At 44.0% G+C, this 19686-nt stretch overlaps 1 protein-coding gene and 1 long non-coding RNA gene across 4 annotated transcripts in view; one reads left to right on the top strand and one right to left on the bottom strand.

The window, feature by feature from the left end:
• LOC147033361 (uncharacterized) overlaps window positions 1-19686 on the bottom strand; it is an 85550-nt gene that overhangs the window by 27114 nt on the left and 38750 nt on the right. The window lies entirely within an intron of this gene.
• The window catches only part of LOC147033362 (uncharacterized), a 51265-nt gene that overhangs the window by 4614 nt on the left and 26965 nt on the right, over window positions 1-19686 (top strand). For all 3 annotated transcript variants that reach the window (XR_015051188.1, XM_085854628.1, XM_085854617.1), the window contains 2 exons: window positions 5933-6536; window positions 15452-15574. Coding sequence is in view for 2 of the 3 variants with exons in the window: in XM_085854628.1 (XP_085710754.1) it covers window positions 5945-6536; window positions 15452-15574 (715 nt within the window). In the remaining variant the exon portion in view is untranslated. The remainder of the gene's footprint in view (window positions 1-5932; window positions 6537-15451; window positions 15575-19686) is intronic.

Raw genomic sequence — 19686 nt, forward strand, 5'->3', positions numbered from 1 at the left:
AAGATGGACATTACGGGGACTTTCAAGAAGGAAAGCAGGGAATTTGAAGGAGGTGGTTTTGGGGTAGATCAACGGAGGTTAAAAAAAAATCGAGGTTTTGGATGGGGGATAGGTGGTTGTGAACAGCTGTTTTGAAGGTCTGGAGGGAGGAATGGGATTGAACAGGGTGTGGGACTTTATTCCAAAGGAGGGGAAAAAGGAGGAATGAAAGAGTGAATGTGAGCAGTGATTCGTGATTTTGGTAGTTTTACCAGAAGGGAGTTACTGGCAGACATTGAGCGCCCTGTGGAAATATAGGGGGGGGACAGATCGCAGACAGAGCGGGGGGGGGGCACGAGACCAGAGAGGAGACTGAATAAGACAAAGACCACCGACCTGCCTGCGGTGAGAGAGTGAGAGGCCCAAAGACTCAGCCTCACCACAGGAGATACCAATGATCCTGAATGCCTTGGTTTCTGCAGCGTGAAGCCGAGAAAGGTGAGTGGCAGGAGCACCAGCCCAGAGGGGAGAGCAGTACTCCATCAGGCTGCGGACAAAAGCTTTATATGTGGTCAGGAGCTCAGGTGGATCGAGGAAGGATTTTGAACGACGGAGAATTCCCAGTGGGTGAGTGGCTTTGGAGGCCAGGTTGGAAATGTAAATTAGTTCAGTGACAAAATGAAAAAAAAACAAAACAACCCCCTTTTGCAAGTTCACTGGTACTCAGCTTGGGTCAGGGCTGATCCCTGTCAAACCCGGAATGGAGGCCCTCCACCAGCACGTGCTCATGCAGGCAAAATGGCGCCGTCACTCATAGCCGGGCACACCTGCGCAAAAATGGTGCTTCTCTCGCAGCTTTCCACACAAAGTCTTCAAATGTCCCAGCCTTCCTCGCCTCAAAGGTGCCACCTTCCTCGTGCGGTCCTCAGAACAACCTCGTGTGTGTGTGTGTGTGTGTGTGTGTGTGTGTGTGTGTGTGTGTGTGTGTGTGTGTGTGTGTGTGTGTGTGTGTGTGTGTGTGTTCTGCCAAACCAGATGGGAGCCTTCCACAACCCCCCTGTGGCATGCGCCAGCCTCTCCTGCACTTTTGCCTGGGCAAATGCGCCTTCGATCACTCCCCTCTCCACCTGGTGCTCTGTTTCCTCCGCCTCCGGAGCATGGCCTCCTCGCCCCCAAACCCAGGGAGGTGGGGCTTCTTGTTTGTTGTCGTTTCAGGGACGCGTTTCCCAGCTTTACTGCCTGGTTGGCAATATAAAAAATATGGGGAAAACCACAGAGGGCAATCACGAACTGGGGAACTTATTTTTACTCCCGATGCCAATTGATTGATACTGCACCACCCCTTATGTGGTGACACGTAACACTTAAGCTCACATATTCCTTACTTGGTTCCATCGAGATGCTTCCACTCATCCACGGACCAAGCAACTCCACACAATGCTAAACTTCTTTATTAGATCATTCCTCTCACCCCAAAACCATAACAATATATATATATATATATATATATATATATATATATATATATATATATATATATATATATATATATATATATATATATATATATATATATATATATATATATACACACACACACACACACACACACACACACACACACACACACACACACACACACACACACACACACACACACACACACACACACACACACACACACACACACACACACACACACACACACACACACATATATATACACATATATATACACATATATACACACATATACACACACACGTTTGTGTGAATTGCTTGTGTTAAGCCTTTTCTTTGAATTTTTTTTTCCAATTCCATACCCCTGGAACAATTGCCCAGAAATTTGCTGCACTACATTATTATAACAAGTGCTCGGTCAACATCATAATAACAAATTGCAATTCGTAATTAAAACGATGTTAAAATAAAAAATAACGCTGCTCTTCCCGATCGAGCATCCTTGTCGGCAAGAGGGGTGGCATTTGGCTTTTGCCTCGACCCTTCTCCCTCGCGTTCAAAGGTGAATTTTGTCGGGAATCAAACCAGTTGCATTCAAGTATGTAATTATATTCCATATGCAGAATGGAGATTAACACACAAAAGGGTCCACAGTTGCCACGCAGCTACACTGAGCATAAGTAGTCATTGCAAAACCATGTACAATCTCAAACAAGTAAATGAGGTCATTTGTCCCAAAATTGCTGTGGTACATTCCCGCATTAATTTTTCAGCAGCTTTATACGTCAATCTTCTTGATGGTTTACCAAGGTGGAAATAACCCAATCTAGATCACATGACCCAACTCGGTATAAATTGTGGGTTGGGATTGTTATGCCCAACTTATGTTTAATATTAAAGTGTTGGAGTTATTATAATGTATTCTCTGCATGAAATAAGGCCAATTTTTTTTTTTACATCCTCGTGGAGGATCTCTAAGTCTTGCTCACGTTGTTGTTCTTGTGGACTTTTTTGTTTCACAGCCTACAGCTTTCATCGAAACTTCCTGAAACTTGGCGTATGTATATATATATATATATATATATATATATATATATATATATATATATATATATATATATATATATATATATATATATATATATATATATATATTTAAAAATTCCCTGCGCAGACAGTAACGATCTCCGATTTTGGAAATTCTTCCGAGAAAGAAAAAAGTTAACGTCATAATATCGCCGCTAATGGAAATCACCTAAACCATAATCTCAAAACTAGTTTGTTTCACAGCCTACAGTTTTCATCGAAACTTCCTGAAAATTGGCCTATATATGTAAAAATACCCTGCGTAGACAGTAACCATCTCCGATTTTGAAAATTCCTCCGAGAAAAAAAGTTGTGACGTCAAAATATCTCCGCTGATTGAAATTGCCTAAAAAATTATCTCCGAAACTAGGCAAGCTTTTTGAATTCTGTTTGCGGGAATCGAACAGGGCATTAGCAGAGTTGAATTACCGCACATATGATACATCACTATGATGTCATATCAATTTTTATGACATCATTCCTATTTTTTGACATTTTTTGTTTCACAACCCAGAGTTTTCATCGGATCTTCATGAAACTTGCCATGTATATGCAGAAAGCCCATGCGCAGGCAGTAACCATCTCCGATTTTGGAAATTCTTCCGAGAAAAAAAGTTGACGTCATAATATCGCCGCTAATGGAAATCGCCTATACCATTATCTCCGAAACTCGGCAAGCTGTTTGAATTTTCTTTGAGGGAATCAAGCCGGGCATTAGCACAGATAATTTATCGCAAACCTGATGCATCACAATGATTTATTTACAGTAAATAGAAAAACACAGGAAAGACTTATCGTGAATATACAAGAAATATTTACAATGATCAAATAAAAACACTAAAATAGTTCGAGTTAAAGACTGGCCCAACACACTTAGACACACACACACACACAGATGCTTTATTGAAGACCCCCGCAGCCGGAGAAGGAGAGATGAGCTCGGGGTCGCAGTTCGGCGGGGTACCTGCATGCTGGAGGTAGGGGCTGCTCCGCGGTGTGGCACCTGTCAATGGTGGTCCGGCTCGGGGGGGCTCAAGCCCGTGGAGCAGACTGAGTCCCCGGGCAGAGTTCATGGCCGTGGACAGGACCCACTTCTCCCCGTGGAACGCCAGGGAGACGGCGTGCCACCGATTTGTATTCCTGGCGGTGGCGATATTGTCGGACGGGTGACGAAGTCTCCTCTCACTCTCGTTGGATCCACACGGCTCAGGCTGGATGTGGCATTGGAGGATATGTGGTTTGAAGATATAACCTCCCTAAACCGTCGCAACGCACACCTTTGATTCTTCCACTAGACAAAAGGAGGGGTTCTATCTCAAATGTACTTAACGGCATAACTAACTTTTGTGACACCTGTATGTTGTATGCACATGGTTTCCAGATCCGTAACAATATTAAGTGTATGATGTAATACAAAAAGCGACACGCCGTGCATTTTACAATTATTGGCGATGCCATCTTTCTATGTAGATCGACTGTAAACATTTAATACACAGATTTGCATATGTGGGATGTGGACTCTTAAGTGCTCCCTGGTCCAACTCCTCAATCTCAAAATCGAATAAAACATCACGTAGCGAGCATTGCTCATCAATAACTGTTCCCATATACCACGGCTTCAGGACTCTACGTTCCCGTCTAAATTTGCAAACAGATGAAAGCCATCTTCAAAAACAAAGCTTAATTCATGAAAATGATTTGTTACATTTGCACAGTTTGTCTTGTGGAAAATACATTATTAATTGAATGTAAAAACACAATTTATAATGATGTAAAATGCTGAATTAACTTAGTTTAGTGCTTTTAAGAAAGAATTTAATAAATATATGCTGAGAAAACTAGGAGAGGGCAGAATACACACATTCCTCTGAAGTCGTAAACAACCTTGCAAAACCTTATGGATCTGATGACCATCTGAACCCACAATATCTCCCCCCGACACCCTTTCCCAGGGCTATAAGCAAGCTCCAAAACAGACCAATTATCCTTCTAAGTTGCAATTTTAAAGTTCACAAAGTTCCATCTGTTTTCAAGACATGCCCTGGTGAAACTGTATATATACAATCGATATTCTATGTTGAATTTAGTCTTCAGCTTGCTACGATGTGGCAGACTGGAGCCTTCCTTCTGTGCACAGAAGTGTCTTTTGTTTTGCTGAGTAAACGGCTTGTAAATGAACTTACGTTTCTCCATCCGAGGTAGCAGGAAACTGCTTCCACAGTCGACATTCCACATTTGTCACAGAGTTTGCTAGTTTTAAAACCAGTTGTATTTTGCATCATTTTAATCGGAAGCGTGCACTAAATTTTTACTGCAGCAGCTACGATGGAACTTACGTTTGCAGACATGTACACAGATCAGTATTGCTCGCATATCACGCACGGAAACGAAAAGCGGCAGTGAATGGAAAGCGGCAGTACAGCTCTCGGCGCTGCAATCTATAAAAATAGGACCGCCTGTCCTGAAGCTCACCTGGATTCGGAGCAATTGTCACTCAAACCCACTACAGACCACCTGAGACACTGAATTTTTTTTTATCAACGATCGCATAGCATGCCTACAATTTATGGCCAGCGTATGCAGAACGTGTGAGTCACACGCTGGCATACGTCGAAAAATTTTGAGCATGCTCAAAATTTGTCGACGAGCTCGTCATACTACAACGTATGCCAGCGTGCTTCAGTGTGCTCTTAATGTATACAAAACTTACCCATAACGTATTTGACGCGTGTCAGCGTTTTAGACAAATTTTTCATACGTCGGCATATGCTGGCTAAATCCTCAAGGTGTGACAGGGCCTTTAAATCGTTGAGTGGCAGCCTATTAATAGGCTACGCCACGTGATCGTCGGCGATACGCTGCCGCGCTATGCATAAATTAGACTATCGTTGGGCATAGGTTGTGAACGCCGACAACACGCTAAGCATTCATTGGTATAAGTTATCTATAAGTTATCGAAACGTTCTGTGTACGTTACTAATACGTTATGCATACGTCCAACTCGTTATGAATACGCCCAAAACTGGAAAAAAAACATCAATAGTTCAGCGTATGCCAGCGTTTTACATACATTTTGATACGCTGGCTAAAACGTCAAGGTGTGACAGGGCCCTAATCTTGATCGAGAGCGAGTTGATGTTTTCCATATACTTCGAATCATTTCAAGAGTGGCACCTCTTTAATTCATGGTAAATATGGCAATTTAATAGTTTGTTCCCATGTCAATTTTTTGGAGTGTTGGGGGGGGGGGAGTGGAGTGGCTGCCTATTATTTGAAATGATGGTTGTGTTTACGAAATTCTATTTGACATTACTTAATCGGTGTTTTGTTTTGAAAAAAAAACACTGATTGAAATGACATTGCATGTAAATAATATTTTAAAGTTTTCCTTCTTTCCCATCATCAGTTCTCCAGAAAGATGTCACCAAAGAAGAGAGCTCATATTGGTCGGTACTCAAATGCATCCAAGAAGAAGAAGGCATGCATCCAAGAAGCAGACTCAAGTGCTTATGATTTTGAGGAACAAAGTCTTATCCAGGAGGATTCAACAAGAAGCCTTGAGGGGTTGTTGCTGGAAGAAAAACGACACAAACTGGAAAAAAGAAGGAGAAGTCAACAAATTGCTCGTCAAACAGAACCTCAAGAAAACCGCATGGAAAGATTACAGAAAAACAAAGAGAGGCAACGAATTGCTCGCCAAACAGAATCTCAAGAAAAGCGCACGGAAAGGTTACAGAAAAACAAGGAGAGACAACGAATTGCTCGGCAGAACGAGACTGAGGTTCAACGTCAACAAAGATTAAAGAAAAACAGGAATAGACGTGCAACTTCGAGACTTCAAACTATTTGTCATGAAGTTCCAGAATCGAACAATGGCAGTATTGAACAGGATCGCCAACAACATTCTGTACAACAAACCAGGACATCAGAACGGAAACAAAACCACACCCAAAACAACAGTTCAAACAAAGGTCTTCATAACACAGCTGCTCAGCCTCCTTCCCCAGCAGGTGAATCTCAATATATGATGAATGAGAAATATTTCAGGTTTTCAAATGTTTGTATTCGAAATGACTTTTGTGTTGTCTGAACCTTAAATGTTTTCAGGTGTTCCTGTCTTTTCAACACCAACAAACACACATGGCACACTCAAACTATTCAATTCCGTTTGTAAACATTGACTTATTTAATTTCGTTTTTGTTTTTGCTGTCATGATGGTATTTTCTTTTGCTTCGAGAAGTATTGCTATGCTGTGGAACCCCGACATTCGTGGACCCCGCGTATTTGCGGTGTATGAAATGTGACCTGCTTCTGTATTCGTGTATTCACAGTTTGTTTGTTTTTTTGGGGGTTTTTTTATACATTACATGACTGGTGTCCTTTATCCACCACCGCTGACATTAATTTAGCCTGGGAATTCTTCCACATATACAGTGCCGATAGAAAGTCTATACCCCCTTTCAAAATTTTCACCTTTTGTTGCCTTGTAGCCTGGAATGAAATTATATTAAACCAGACTTTTTCTACTTTTATTTCTACATCGTAACCCACAGCTTCCAAGTGAAAAACAAATTCTACAAATTTCAGAAAATTGATTAATAATACAAAACTAGAATATCTTGGTTGGATAAGATTCCACCCCCCTGAGTTAATACTTGGTGGTAGCAGCTTTAACAGCAATTACAGCTGTGAGTCTGTTGGGATAGGTCTCTACCAACTTTACACACCTTGATTGGAAAATATTTGAACTTTCTTCTGAACAAAACTGTTCAAGCTCAGTCGAGTTGCGTGGGGAGCGTTGATGGACAGCAATCTTCACGTCATGTCACAGATTTTCGATTGGATTTAGGTCGGGGCTCTGACTCGAGGGCATTTATCTTTTTGTTCCTGAGCCACTCCAGTGTAGCTTTGGCTGTGTGCTTCGGGTCGATGTCATGCTGAAAGGTGAACTTCTGTCCCAATTTCAGTTTTCTTGCAGAAGGCAACAGGTTTTCCTCTGGGATTTTTCTGTATTTTGCTCCATCCATTTTCCCTTCTATCCTGATAAGTGCCCCCAGTTCCTGCTGATGAGAAACATCCCCAAAACATGATGCTGCCACCACTATGCTTCACCGTAGAGATGGTGTTCTTTGTTGGTAGCATCATAATGTGCTGTGTGGGGTTGGGATTGTGCCAAATGTAACGTTTTGCATTTAGGCAAAAAAGTTACACATTTGTTTCGTCAGACCCCAACACTTCTTGCCACCTGACCGTACAAGCCAAACTTGTGGAATGCTTGGGATATTGCTGTCACATGCACAGTGACCAGTCTTTGCCATAAAGGCATGTAGCTCTTTCAAAGTTCCCATTGGCCTCCTGGTGGCCTCTCTGATCAGTCTCCTCCTTGCTTGCTAATCCAGTTTGGAGGGACGGCCTGATCTAGGCAGGGTCTTGGTGGCACCATACGCCTTCTACCTCTTAATGATCGTCTTGACTGTGCTCCAAGGGATATTCAAGGCCTGTGAAATATTTTATACCCATCTCCTGATCTGTGCCTTTCCACAACTTTATGCCGGTGGTCTTTTGAAAGCTCCTTCGTGCTCATGGTTGTCTTTGATAATTCCACCTCGGATCATTCCACAATGCTCATAACAAGTATGTGTCTACTCTCCGCAGAAGCAGAACTCCTGTGTGGCTTTAGCTTTGTGCTTTGGAATATTGTCCTGCTGAAATGTGAATCTCCTACCCAGTTTCAGATTCATGGCTGACTTGAGCAGGTTTTCATCAAGGATTCTCCTGGAGTTTGCACTATCCATCATCCCTTCTATCCTGATAACCTTGCCAGTCCCTGCTGATGAGAAGCAGCCCCACAATGTGATGCTGCCACCACCATGCTTGATAGTAGGGATGGTGTTGATTTGGTGATGTGCAGTGGTAGGTTTGCACCAGATGTAACGCTTTGAATTTAGACCAAAAAGTTCAATTTTTGTCTCGCCTGACCACAAAACGTTTCTCAACATGCCTGCAGTATCATCAAGATGTTTTTTTTTTTCATAAACTCCATTCAAGATTTTTGATGTCTTTTTTTTTAGTAATGGCTTCTTTATTGCTACTTGGCCACAGAGGCCATCTTTGTGAAGGGAACGGGATATTGTTGATTGATGAAAAGTAAACACTGACCCCCATCTCGAACATAGAGCCTTGCAGATCTTTCATTGACATTGTTAGATTTACAGTGACATCCCGAACCAGTTTCCTGCTTGCCCAGCTGCTGAGCTTGGATGGGCGACTTGTTCTGGGTAGAGTCTGGGTGGTTATAATCAGAATTGATTGTATAATCATGATTGGATGGATGAATCAGAAGTGTATATTTAACTTGGTGTTGGCTTTGCGGTTAGGGTGGCGGCTTGGGATCCTAGGGTCCTGAGTTCAAGCCCTGTTGGCTGCTGAATTAACACCAGGTGGTTGACTCAGCTTGTCATCCTTCCGAGGTCGGCGAAACGAGTACCAGTATAGCAGCGAAAAAGGCTGCACACAAAGGGAAGGGGTATCAACAGATTGATTAAATCTGGTGTTGGTGTGGAACAGGCATGATGGGCTGAATGGCCTCCTCCTGCACCTTTATTCCTTGTAAATCCTTGTATGACACATCTTCCACTTCTTGATGATGGATTTCACCGTTACTCAGAGATAATGAGTGATTTTGAAATCTTCTTGTAACCCTCTCCTGAACGGTGCTTCTCCACCACTTCATGTCTGACTTCTTTGGAAAGCTCATTGGTCTTCATTTGGCTTCTTAATTAGGTAAAGGGTTTGAACACTTGTACAACTGAGAATCATCTGATTTTCTCTGTCAATCCAACTTATTCACATTTTATCTGCATTTTTTTAGCTTTATCACATTGGAGTACTTGTGAAGACTGTATATATTAAGTTTGATTTGAAAGAATCCTGGAATAAGCTCAGGTGGCATCAAAATGTGAAAACTTTGGAGGATGATGAACACTTTTTCAGGCTACTGCACATATATATATATACTAGTAAGAGTACCCGTCCCAAATGATGGGAAAAGCTAGCAAAAGTGTCCGTCCCCAGTGACAGGAAAGGTTTAAGTTAATCTTTAAATTTAAATAATATTTCATGTATTTTAGAAAAGTTAAATTGTGTTGCAATCTTGGTTTCACTCAAAACCAAAGTTCTGAACTACTTATTCCGTCAACAGCAAAATTGTTGTGCAACATAGGGTGGCAGAGGTTGGGTTTGTCTAAAAGGAGGGCAAAATATCCTTGTTGCAAAATATAATTTGGCATCAACATTACTCAAGCCTGTTCTCCCATCATTTCAAAATTGAATGGTAAGCTTTTCAAACGCAGCACGAGAAGCGGTCACAGTAAACGGGAGACAGATGAACGCATGGACAGACACCATTTTTCACAATATATAATAGATGACTTCCCTTCCAAGGAACTTCAATGCAGAAAGAGACCATTCGGCCCACGAAGCCTGTGCAATGGTTGGCAACCTATGACTTATTTGTACACAGTGTCGAGGCTCGTGGAAGAGCTCGGACATGAAATGGATCAGGACGCAACAGGACAAAAGGAATAGTAATGAGAGGATGGTGGTGGTGGGGGGGGGGGGCAACAGTGGAGTTGAAGGACAAAATAGAGGGAGAATTGGACAATGGGGTAGACAGGATGGATACAGAAGGAAACTTCTTCACCCCCCCCCCCCCAATTCTGCTTATCCCTCTCCTCTCCTTCTCCCATCTCTCTCTCTTTCTCTTTCTCTCTTTCTCTCTTTCTCTCTTTCTCTCTTTCTCTCTTTCTCTCTTTCTCTCTTTCTCTCTTTCTCTCTTTCTCTCTTTCTCTCTTCTCTCTTTCTCTCTTTCTCTCTTTCTCTCTTTCTCTCTTTCTCTCTTTCTCTCTTTCTCTCTTTCTCTCTTCTCTTTCTCTCTTTCTCTCTTTCTCTCTTTCTCTCTTTCTCTCTTTCTCTTTCTCTCTTTCTCTCTTTCTCTCTTTATCTCTTTCTCTCTTTCTCTCTTTCTCTCTTTCTCTCTTTCTCTCTCTCTCTCTCTCTTTCTCTCTTTCTCTCTTTCTCTCTTTCTCTCCTCTCTCTCTCTTTCTCTCCTCTCTCTCTCTATCTCTCCTCTCTCTCTCTTTCTCTCCTCTCTCCCAATTCCCTCCCTCATCTCTCCACATGCCCGTGCTGTATCCTTTTTAAACAGCTTTAATATCCTTTAAAAAATAAATAAATTGTGGATCTGTCCACAACTTTTTCATGTATCCTGCGCACAAACAGACAAAGGGGTGAAAACATAACCTCCTTCACCTTCAGTGGCGGACGTAATTAATGCCGTTAAGAAAAAGAAGAAGTTGGCTGATGAAGGTGATGTTTGCTGACTTCCAAGTCGATGGAAAATGTCCTCGGGTAAATGATAGGGTGAATTGAGAAGAATGTTAGTGACGTACAACATGCCATTTTTCGATTAAATACGTTGGCAAAGCAATGAGTAAAAAGCCTGGTGTGTGTGCGTGCGTGCGTGCTAGGGTTTTTTTTTAAACTAACAGTTTTTTTCCCAATTTTAAACACGTCCAAAACCACTGCCAGGAAAAGCTCACCGGCGTTGCCCTGTACCCCCCCCAACCCCCCCACTTAATATATAGATTTCAAAAAGGCTTTTCTGGATAAACAGTTGCATAGGCTCTACCTATTCGGCATGAACTGAGCAGAGAGAGAGAGCTACAGCCTCCTCCATCTCCATAGGATTGTACTGCAGCCAATTCCAGGAAGATAATTTAATTCTCAATTTTATAAACCAGTCCACCCCGGAGAGGGAGACATGGACTAGTCGATGCTCTCTTTCACACTCGTTGCCTCCTTCGTGCACTTTTCACAAGACTACTTTCCTCTGGACAAATATCTATTGCAGGAGTAATCTAACCTATGCAATCATAGGTCCATGCAAAAGTCTGACCACCATCTATTACATATGGACCCTACCCCCTCTCCCCCCCAAATCCCCCACTTTCACATAACAGTATGTACAACGTCTAGGGACAGTGTGATGAAGGGAAGGAATGAAATGTACATACAATGGGAGATAACAAGTCAGAGAAAATAATAATATAGTGTAGCAGATCGAGTAAGGTTGCATTATGTCTAACTGACCCTCTGTGTGGGCGAGGCCGGGTGGAGAACTTGAACATTTCACAGAGGCACTGAAACAGGGCTATAAAATGTGCTTTGTAGGACTTTTATGGATGGTTGAAAAGTGCCACGAACAGGCAGGGCAGTTCTGCTGAGGGCTCGCAAAGGACTGTGGGATAACCGGCCTTGGATGCTGGGGCGAGGTCCCGGATGGGGGTGCGGCTGACCCAGGGGAGAGCTCCGTCCCGGACCCCATCCTGTGGATTGGCCAATGACGGCACCCGCTGCCCATGAAGGCGGTCCCAGAGTTTATGAGGGCCTGAGTCGCATCAATGCGGTCAGTTGGAGCTGCACCTTCAAGGGAGCAACATCTCTTTCCTTCCCTTTGCTTGGGCACCATCTTCTCCTTTCCATCACTCCCAGAGCCGCACTTCGTCCATGTTGCACTGACCTGCATGACCACACCATTGTGATGGAACCACAACCAGCTCGTGCCTGCACAAGTCCTTGCCGATTCCCCTTCGTTGTATGAAACTGATATTCGTCGGTGCCATTAGCGGGTTATCTTTAGTTCTCGTTGTACATAACATTGCATGTTACTCATTCCATTTTTCTTGTGTTCGTTGACCATTGGATCCATTCCATTTATTGAGCATCTTGTCTACCCCCCCCCCCCACCCCGAATACTTTGAAGATAATCCCTTTAAATTAAGAAAAGCTTTTTCCCGTTTTCCTGCCCCGTGAACACTGCCAGGTGGCGAGATCATGGCGGGTGGTTACACCTACGATTGGTCTGGTTGCTCTGATGGTGACCATTTGCAAGGAGTTGCTGTAGCTGTGTCCAATAAGCTGACTCCAATGATAATAGAGGTAACACCAGTCAAGGAGCATATTATGAGACGAAGGATTCGTCACTCCTTAGGTGTCATTTCCCTGGTCTCTGTATATGCTCCGACTGAGGTGAGTGATCTCACCCTGAAGGATGCATTCTATGCCACGCTCGAGTCTGTGGTTAATTAGTGCCCCAGTTGAGATACTCTTCTAGTTTTGGGGGATTTCAATGCATCGACTGGAACTGATGGGGATGGTTATGAGACATGTGTTGGTTCCCAGGGGTCTGGAACTGTGAACCTGAATAGCACCAAGTTCCTTGATTTTGCAAGAACTCATGGATTTAGGGTGGCCGGTTCATGGTTTTAGTGCCCACAGGCTCATCGCTGGACTTGGTGTTCCAACGCTGGCGGTGTAGCAAAGGAGAGTGACCATGTGCTCATTGATGGACCCTGCAGTTCTGGATAATCCTCCAGCAACCATCAGAGTGCTCAGTTCCTCAATACCGCCCACAGGCTTGTTGTAGCTGCAGCAACTTTGAAGCTGAAGCTTCAACCTGGGAGAATGGTACCATCCCAGCCTTGGCTGGATATTGGCAAGCTCAAGAATGAGAGGGTAGCTGAGGAGTTTGCGAACATGCTGGGTGGGGACTTAGGGGGTCTGGGTGCTTTGGGGAATCCTGACGAGTTGTGGAGTGCCTTCAAGACCACCAGCCTTGATGTTGCTGATTGATGTCTTGGAACTCACCAAAGGGCGAAGAAGAATATTGTTTCTCAAGGGACACTGGATACCATTGACCAGAGTTGCAGGGCCAGGCTTAATGGCAGAGCTGAGTTGTTGAGGCGTAAAACTGCACATGCACTGAGGGTGGACATGGAAGCTTATGTGTGAGGAATCTGTGAGGAGGGAAAGAGCATCACCTGTGGTCAAGGGATTCTCATCCTGCTTCCAGGGGAATTCGCGCATTGCGTTCCTCCAAGCTCATCCCTCGGTGTACTGGAGTTGGAGCGAAGGGTGGTGCGCTCTTGACGGAGGAGTCCGAAGTGAAGGACCACTGGGCCGGTTACTCTGAGCGGCTGTACCAAGCTGATCCACCAGCTGTCGAGTTTGATGTCTGGGGTGTTACTATCCTTATTGCTAACCCTCCAATTAACTGTGATCCATATTCGTTTGTGGAAACACAGGCTGTGGTGAACCCGTTGAAATGGGGTAAAGCTCCTGGGATCTGTGGCATCCGTGCTGAACTTCTCACGGCTGGTGGAAATGCTGTACTTGTGTTGTTGCATGCAGTTCTGTGCTCTGCTTCGAACACAGGCATCATCCCAACTGACTGCAAGAGGGGCCTTGTTGTCCCTCTCTGGAAAGGGAACGGTGATCACCAAGACTGCAACAACTACCGATGGGGTGATGCTGCTCTCGGTGCCGGGCAACGTCTTTGCTCGGATAATTCTTGATAGGGTTCGCCACCATCCGCTTGAGCACCAGCGTCCAGAGCAGTCAGGCTTTACACCAAAGAGGTCAACGATTGACCATCTCCTTGCTCTTCGGGTCCTCACCGAACACAGACGAGAGTTTCGGCAGGGGCTGCTTGCAGTGTGTGTTGATCTCTGCAAAGCATTTGATTCAGTGAATCGGGACGCCCTCTGGAGGATTCTTGTTCTTCATAGGGTGCCACCAAAACTGATCAATCTGATGTCTGAACTATACTGTGGCACTGAGAGTGCTGTGAGATGTGGTGGTACCATCTCTAACTTATTTCCAGTTGTTCATGAGATAGTGAGGGGTGTGTACTGGCCCCCACACTTTTCAATGCTTGTATGGACTGGATTCTGGGGAGGATGTTGGAGAGATCAAGCTGTGGTGCATCGTTTTGGAATGTCAAGATCTCTGACTTTGATTTTGCAGATGATGTAGTCATCTTTGCGGAGACTCTGGATATCCTCTTGGGGCCCTCGACTTGCTGAATGTGGAGTCAGAGCCACTGGGGTTAGGGTTTCTGGGTCAAAACTAAGATCCAGGTTTTCATTGACATCTTGGATGCTTCTATCTTGCCTGTACCTGTTTGTGGTGAGGATGTTGAGGTCGTGGAGAGATTCACTTTCCTTGGCAGTGGATATTCCTGTCTTTGCTGGCTGTGAGCCAGAGGTCAATAGATGCCTGGGGAGTCATGGCTTCACTCGATCATGGGGTGTGGCACTGTAGGTACCTGTGCAGGACGACGAAAGTCCGAGTCTTCAGGTCCTTGGCGCTTCCAGTCTTGCTCTGCGGATGTGAGACTTGGACTCTGACCAGGGATCTGAGACGGAGACTTAATTCCTTTGGTACCAGGTCTCTTCACAGAATCCTTGGCTATCGCTGGTCGGACTTTGTGTCCAACGAGCAGTTGCTGAGAGAGACTCAAATGAGATTTGTTACCTGCATAGTGCGTGAGCGTCAGCTGCGGCTGTATGGACATGTGGCTCGTTTTCCTAACGCTGATTCTGCTCATCAGATTCTCTCAGTGAGGGAGCCTTGTGAGTGGAGGAGGCCAATGGGCCGACCACGTGCCTCGTGGTTGCAGCAGGTTGATCGGCATCTCAAGGAGATGGGAATGGGCCAGACATCTGCCTGGGGGATGGCCAGACGGAAGCCCCTGGAGTACCGTCGGAAAGCGGACGCAGCGACGTGCTGCTCCAGTGCATGCTCCCATACCTGACCTGACCTGACCTGACCATATCTAATATCACATTTAATTGCTTTACGCTTCTGCAAAATATTCACTTTCAGGAAATAACTACGCTATTTTAGGCACCCGCTTCGAATTAATTTCCTCAACAATATCTTTGCATTTTTGACATCCATAATGTGAATTTTTCTGTTGAATTTGGTGAAGATGGAAATTGTTCCATAAAAATAGATTGCAGACTTACTGCATTTCTATGCAGCCATGGAGTGTACACGGAGGTTCTGAACTGTCTGTTGCAGCTGATTGTGGAAACGATGAGGATGAGGATGAGGGTGACGACGAGATGGATGGATTTGAAATCTTGCGCATCAAAATTGAGGACCTGAAGTCCGATGGACCTGAAGATGAAGGACCGGAGGATGGTAAGCAATGGTCTTTGAATGAAATGATCTAAAAAAAAAAAAATCTATTTATCTTCCTCATTAAGTCAGTTAACCACCCAGAACAATTGTCAAGGTTTATCAACGTGTATTTTCTTGAAATGAGAATTGTATTTATTTCCTTCGTGTTGTTATTTTATTTATTTATTTATTTATTTATTTATTTTAAACCTTTTCATAAGTGAGGGGTTGAAGCATTCATTCATCAGCGAAGCATTCACTACATCTGCAAACGTAATTAATGTGTGGCCCCAAAGCTGCTTTGTTTGCACATTTTTCATTTACCGAGGAACATTTTGTCGTTGGAAGATGTTAGCAGTGGAGATAATGCAAGAGTGCAAGCGACTCGAGGTATGAGAATATGTTGTTATCCGAGAAAATGATCAATTTACTTCACTTTTTTTCTGTTTCTGCTCTGCGATCCTTGAAGTTTTGGTAATTGCATTTTCATTCATGTCGTATCGAGGTCAAATTAGAATGATAATAATATAGTGGATGGTCGGGGGAGGCAAAGAGGGGTGCTACAGGGTGGCATTAATACATTCGTGAGGACTTTCCCTTGAGTATTATTTCCAATGATTTATAAACATGTTTCAACTCTTCCATGACCCTCAATCTATGTTTTCTTTTGTTTATACAATACACTTGCTGGGTTTAGTAGAAAAGATGTCTTGTAATGGACTCGGTCTCCCAAATGGGCGATGGGAGACCACTGGAGAAACCTCCTCCAAGATGTTGAGCAGAGGCATCCACTGTCACACAGCAATTCCATGGGTGGTGTGGTTAGTTTTTATCAATTCAACCACGTGGCGATTTTTAGCGTGCACATACAGTTTTACTTGGAAATTGGTTATGCTGGAGGATGACACCAGGACTCAAAGATGTTTGCAGGACTTTTAGGTAGCTTGAGCATTGAAGGGTGATTGTATGTATCCCAGGCAAAAGTACTACAGTTGGAACTTTCGTGTATGAGAGTTGTCAACAAGTCCAACTACAGTAGCCTGCAGAGAATTACGAGAGCAAAGGAATAGAACTGCACTCGATAGAGCCCGGTAGAACTGGGGTTAACTCGGCCTGTCATCCTTCCAAGGTCGGCAAAATGAGTGCCAGCTTGCTGGTATACCGCGTCGGAGTGGCGACCCGTCCAGGATTTTGCCCAATAGCCAAGGAGACTGCTTAAGCAGCACCAACGCTCTGCACAATGTGGTCCCAATCTCGTCATCTCCTCCTCTCAATGGTGAAGAAGAGGACAGCAGGTTTTCCTCTCGGTGAAGAATCAATAAAATTAAATAATGCTCGGATCTTGATCCAGATCCGGATCTTCACCAAAAATTGGAACAATTCGTCCTCGTCACACAACCAACCTGTCCACCAAGTTTCGTCTGAATTCGTCCACAACTTTTTGAGATATCCTCAGTGTGTGTGTGCTTGTGTCTGTGCTTGTGCTTGGAAACGCATGAGTTTTCCATGGAGCTTGAGTTTAACAAGTGCTGTAGGTCTTGCAGAGCAACTCTTGGAACTGATTCAAACGCCTTTGACTTTATATAAATGTTGTGGCAATCATTCTGCCATTCATGGCATTTTCCAAGTGTTGTCTTAACGACAACATAATGTCATCTGTGTATCCGCCGTGATTAGACCTACATTGGCTTTCTTGTTAGAGGTCTTCCAGAAGAGCACAGGGTCTGTCTAAGATGATACAAGACGTCACTTTCCCTGCCACATCGACCAGAGCTATCCCATGATAACCAATACATTCAAATTGACATTCGTACGGTGCTTATAGAATGTCTAAACCTCCTTTCAAAATTTTCACCTTTTGTTGCCTTATAGCCTGGAATGAAATTGTGTTAGATCAGACTTTTTCCACCTTTATTTACATATCGTAACCCACAACTTCCAAGTGAAAAACAAATTTTACAAATTTCATAAAATTAATTCAAAATGCAAAACTAGAATGTCTTTGTTAGATAAGCGTTGACCCCCCCCCCTCACCCCCTTGCGTAAATACTTGGTGGAAGCACCTTTGACAGCAATTACAGCTGTGAGTCTGTTAGGATCGGTCTCCACCAACTCTCTACACCTTGACTGGATAATATTTGCCCATTCTTCTGAACAAAACTGTTCAAGCTCAGTCATACTGCGTGGGGAGCTTTGATGGACAGCAATCTTCAAGTCATGCCACAGATTTTCAATTGGATTTCGGTCGGGACTCTGACTGGGCCACTCAAGGACATTTATCTTTTTATTCCTTAGCCACTCCAGTACAGCTTTGTCTGTGTGCTTTGGGTCGTTGTCATGCTGAAAGATGAACTACCATCCCAATTTCAGCTTTCTTGCAGAGGGCAGCAGGTTTTCCTCTGGGATTTTGCTGGATTTTGCTCCATCCATTTTCCGTTCTATTCTGACAAGTGCCCTCAGCCCCTGCTGATGAGAAACATCCCCATAACATGATGCTGCCACCACCATGCTTCACAGTCGGGATGGTGTTCTTTGGGTGATGTGCTGTGTTGGGTTTGCGCCAAACGTAACGTTTTGCATTTAGGCCAAAAAAAAAAAATTATATTGCAATTCTGGGCCGCCATCCCCATAGATCTCTGCGGGAATTCTGTTTTCTCCCAGGGCTTTGCCAGAAGCGAGTTGCTCGACTGTTAAAATTACCTCTCCCACAGTTGTAATGACTGCATGTTCTTCTAATTGCTCCTGTGATGAAGTATCAATCACTGAATTATCAAGCTTTCCAGACTAATTTAATAGAGTCCGGAAATATTCATCCCACCGGGAGAGTATAGCATCAGGTTCTGCAAGGCAGACACTATCCCTACGTTTTCCTGGTTTTGGGCATTTATTTATACTCCCGTCAAGGATCTTCACGTGTTGGAAGAGATGTGTATACCTGTCATTGTTAGTATGACGCACAGCACTTCAGGTGACATGTTGAATACTTCCTTTCTGGAATTCACTCCATTTGGCTGATGGTGAGCTACTCACCCCTATTTCTTTCAATGCTTGAAAATGCCGATTGCAATTCAGTGTAGATCTTAATTTCCTGTCGGTGAGAGACATTCGACACGCCTGACCTGCTGCGACAGTGTATATGCAGTGCAAGTCTTCAACGTACAAGCTCGTGGTCTGTCTAACAGTCTGCACTCCTCCGAACGCATGAATCACAAACTTCACTCATGCATTGATTCACAAGGATGTATCAATTGGCATGCCGCCTTTTGGATGGATGCTGCCACATAGTCTTTTTGGATGTCTGGGTGTTCAAAGAAGGTGTTTGTGAATGCCGGATTAAGTCTCATGCTCACTCGTGTTTCCGAGTCCATGTTTTTGAATGACTGCAACCGATGTGACCACCATGGACATTGAGGTCTCACATTGTGATTATTTGATCTGCAGGATTCAGTGCTGTTGACTGTACCACACATCGTAACCACAGTCAACTGCTCCTCGAAACAAATTCTTCCTTTCTATTGCCCGAAAATGAGTGGAGTGGGTGCTTATACGGACATGAGATGTTGCAACTTTCAGATATGCATTTGAGCAATCATCCCATGGAAGCTCATGAATTGATGATGATCTGATGTGAAGAGCTGCAAAACCAGAGTAACTATCTCCTGTCTTTTCTGTACTCCAGGCCATCCACTGAACAAGAAAGCATCACCGCAATCCTCAAACTCTCTTTCACCAGGGACACAACACTCACCGGTTCCAGCTGTGGATATGAACTTCCGTTCTGTTAACCTCTGCTGCTACCAGAACTGACATGCTCGGTTACCTGTCTGTATGCTGCGTGTCCATCGTCAGCTGGTGTTCACACATTCCACGTTGCAACTTTCAAACAAGCAAAACTTTCTGAAATTTTCTGTGATAATCAGAACAGCAGAGTAGTCTTGTCTTTCCCCACTACCTACCATTATTGGGATGATAATGCCGCCTTTTATCGTTCCGCATTCTTACGTTGTCTTGCAATTTCTGTAGTGGGTATGGATACAGGTTTTGAGGGGTGTAAATCAAGAAACCTGTGTGGGTATGCTGCCAAAAGTCTGTGCCCATGCCCCAACATCGGTTGACCACAGAACATCTTGGAA

Source organism: Eptatretus burgeri, chromosome 2 (genome assembly GCF_056783735.1).
Source record: "Eptatretus burgeri isolate ZD-2024b chromosome 2, Ebu_testis_v1, whole genome shotgun sequence".
In the NCBI taxonomy this organism is placed as follows: domain Eukaryota; kingdom Metazoa; phylum Chordata; class Myxini; order Myxiniformes; family Myxinidae; genus Eptatretus; species Eptatretus burgeri.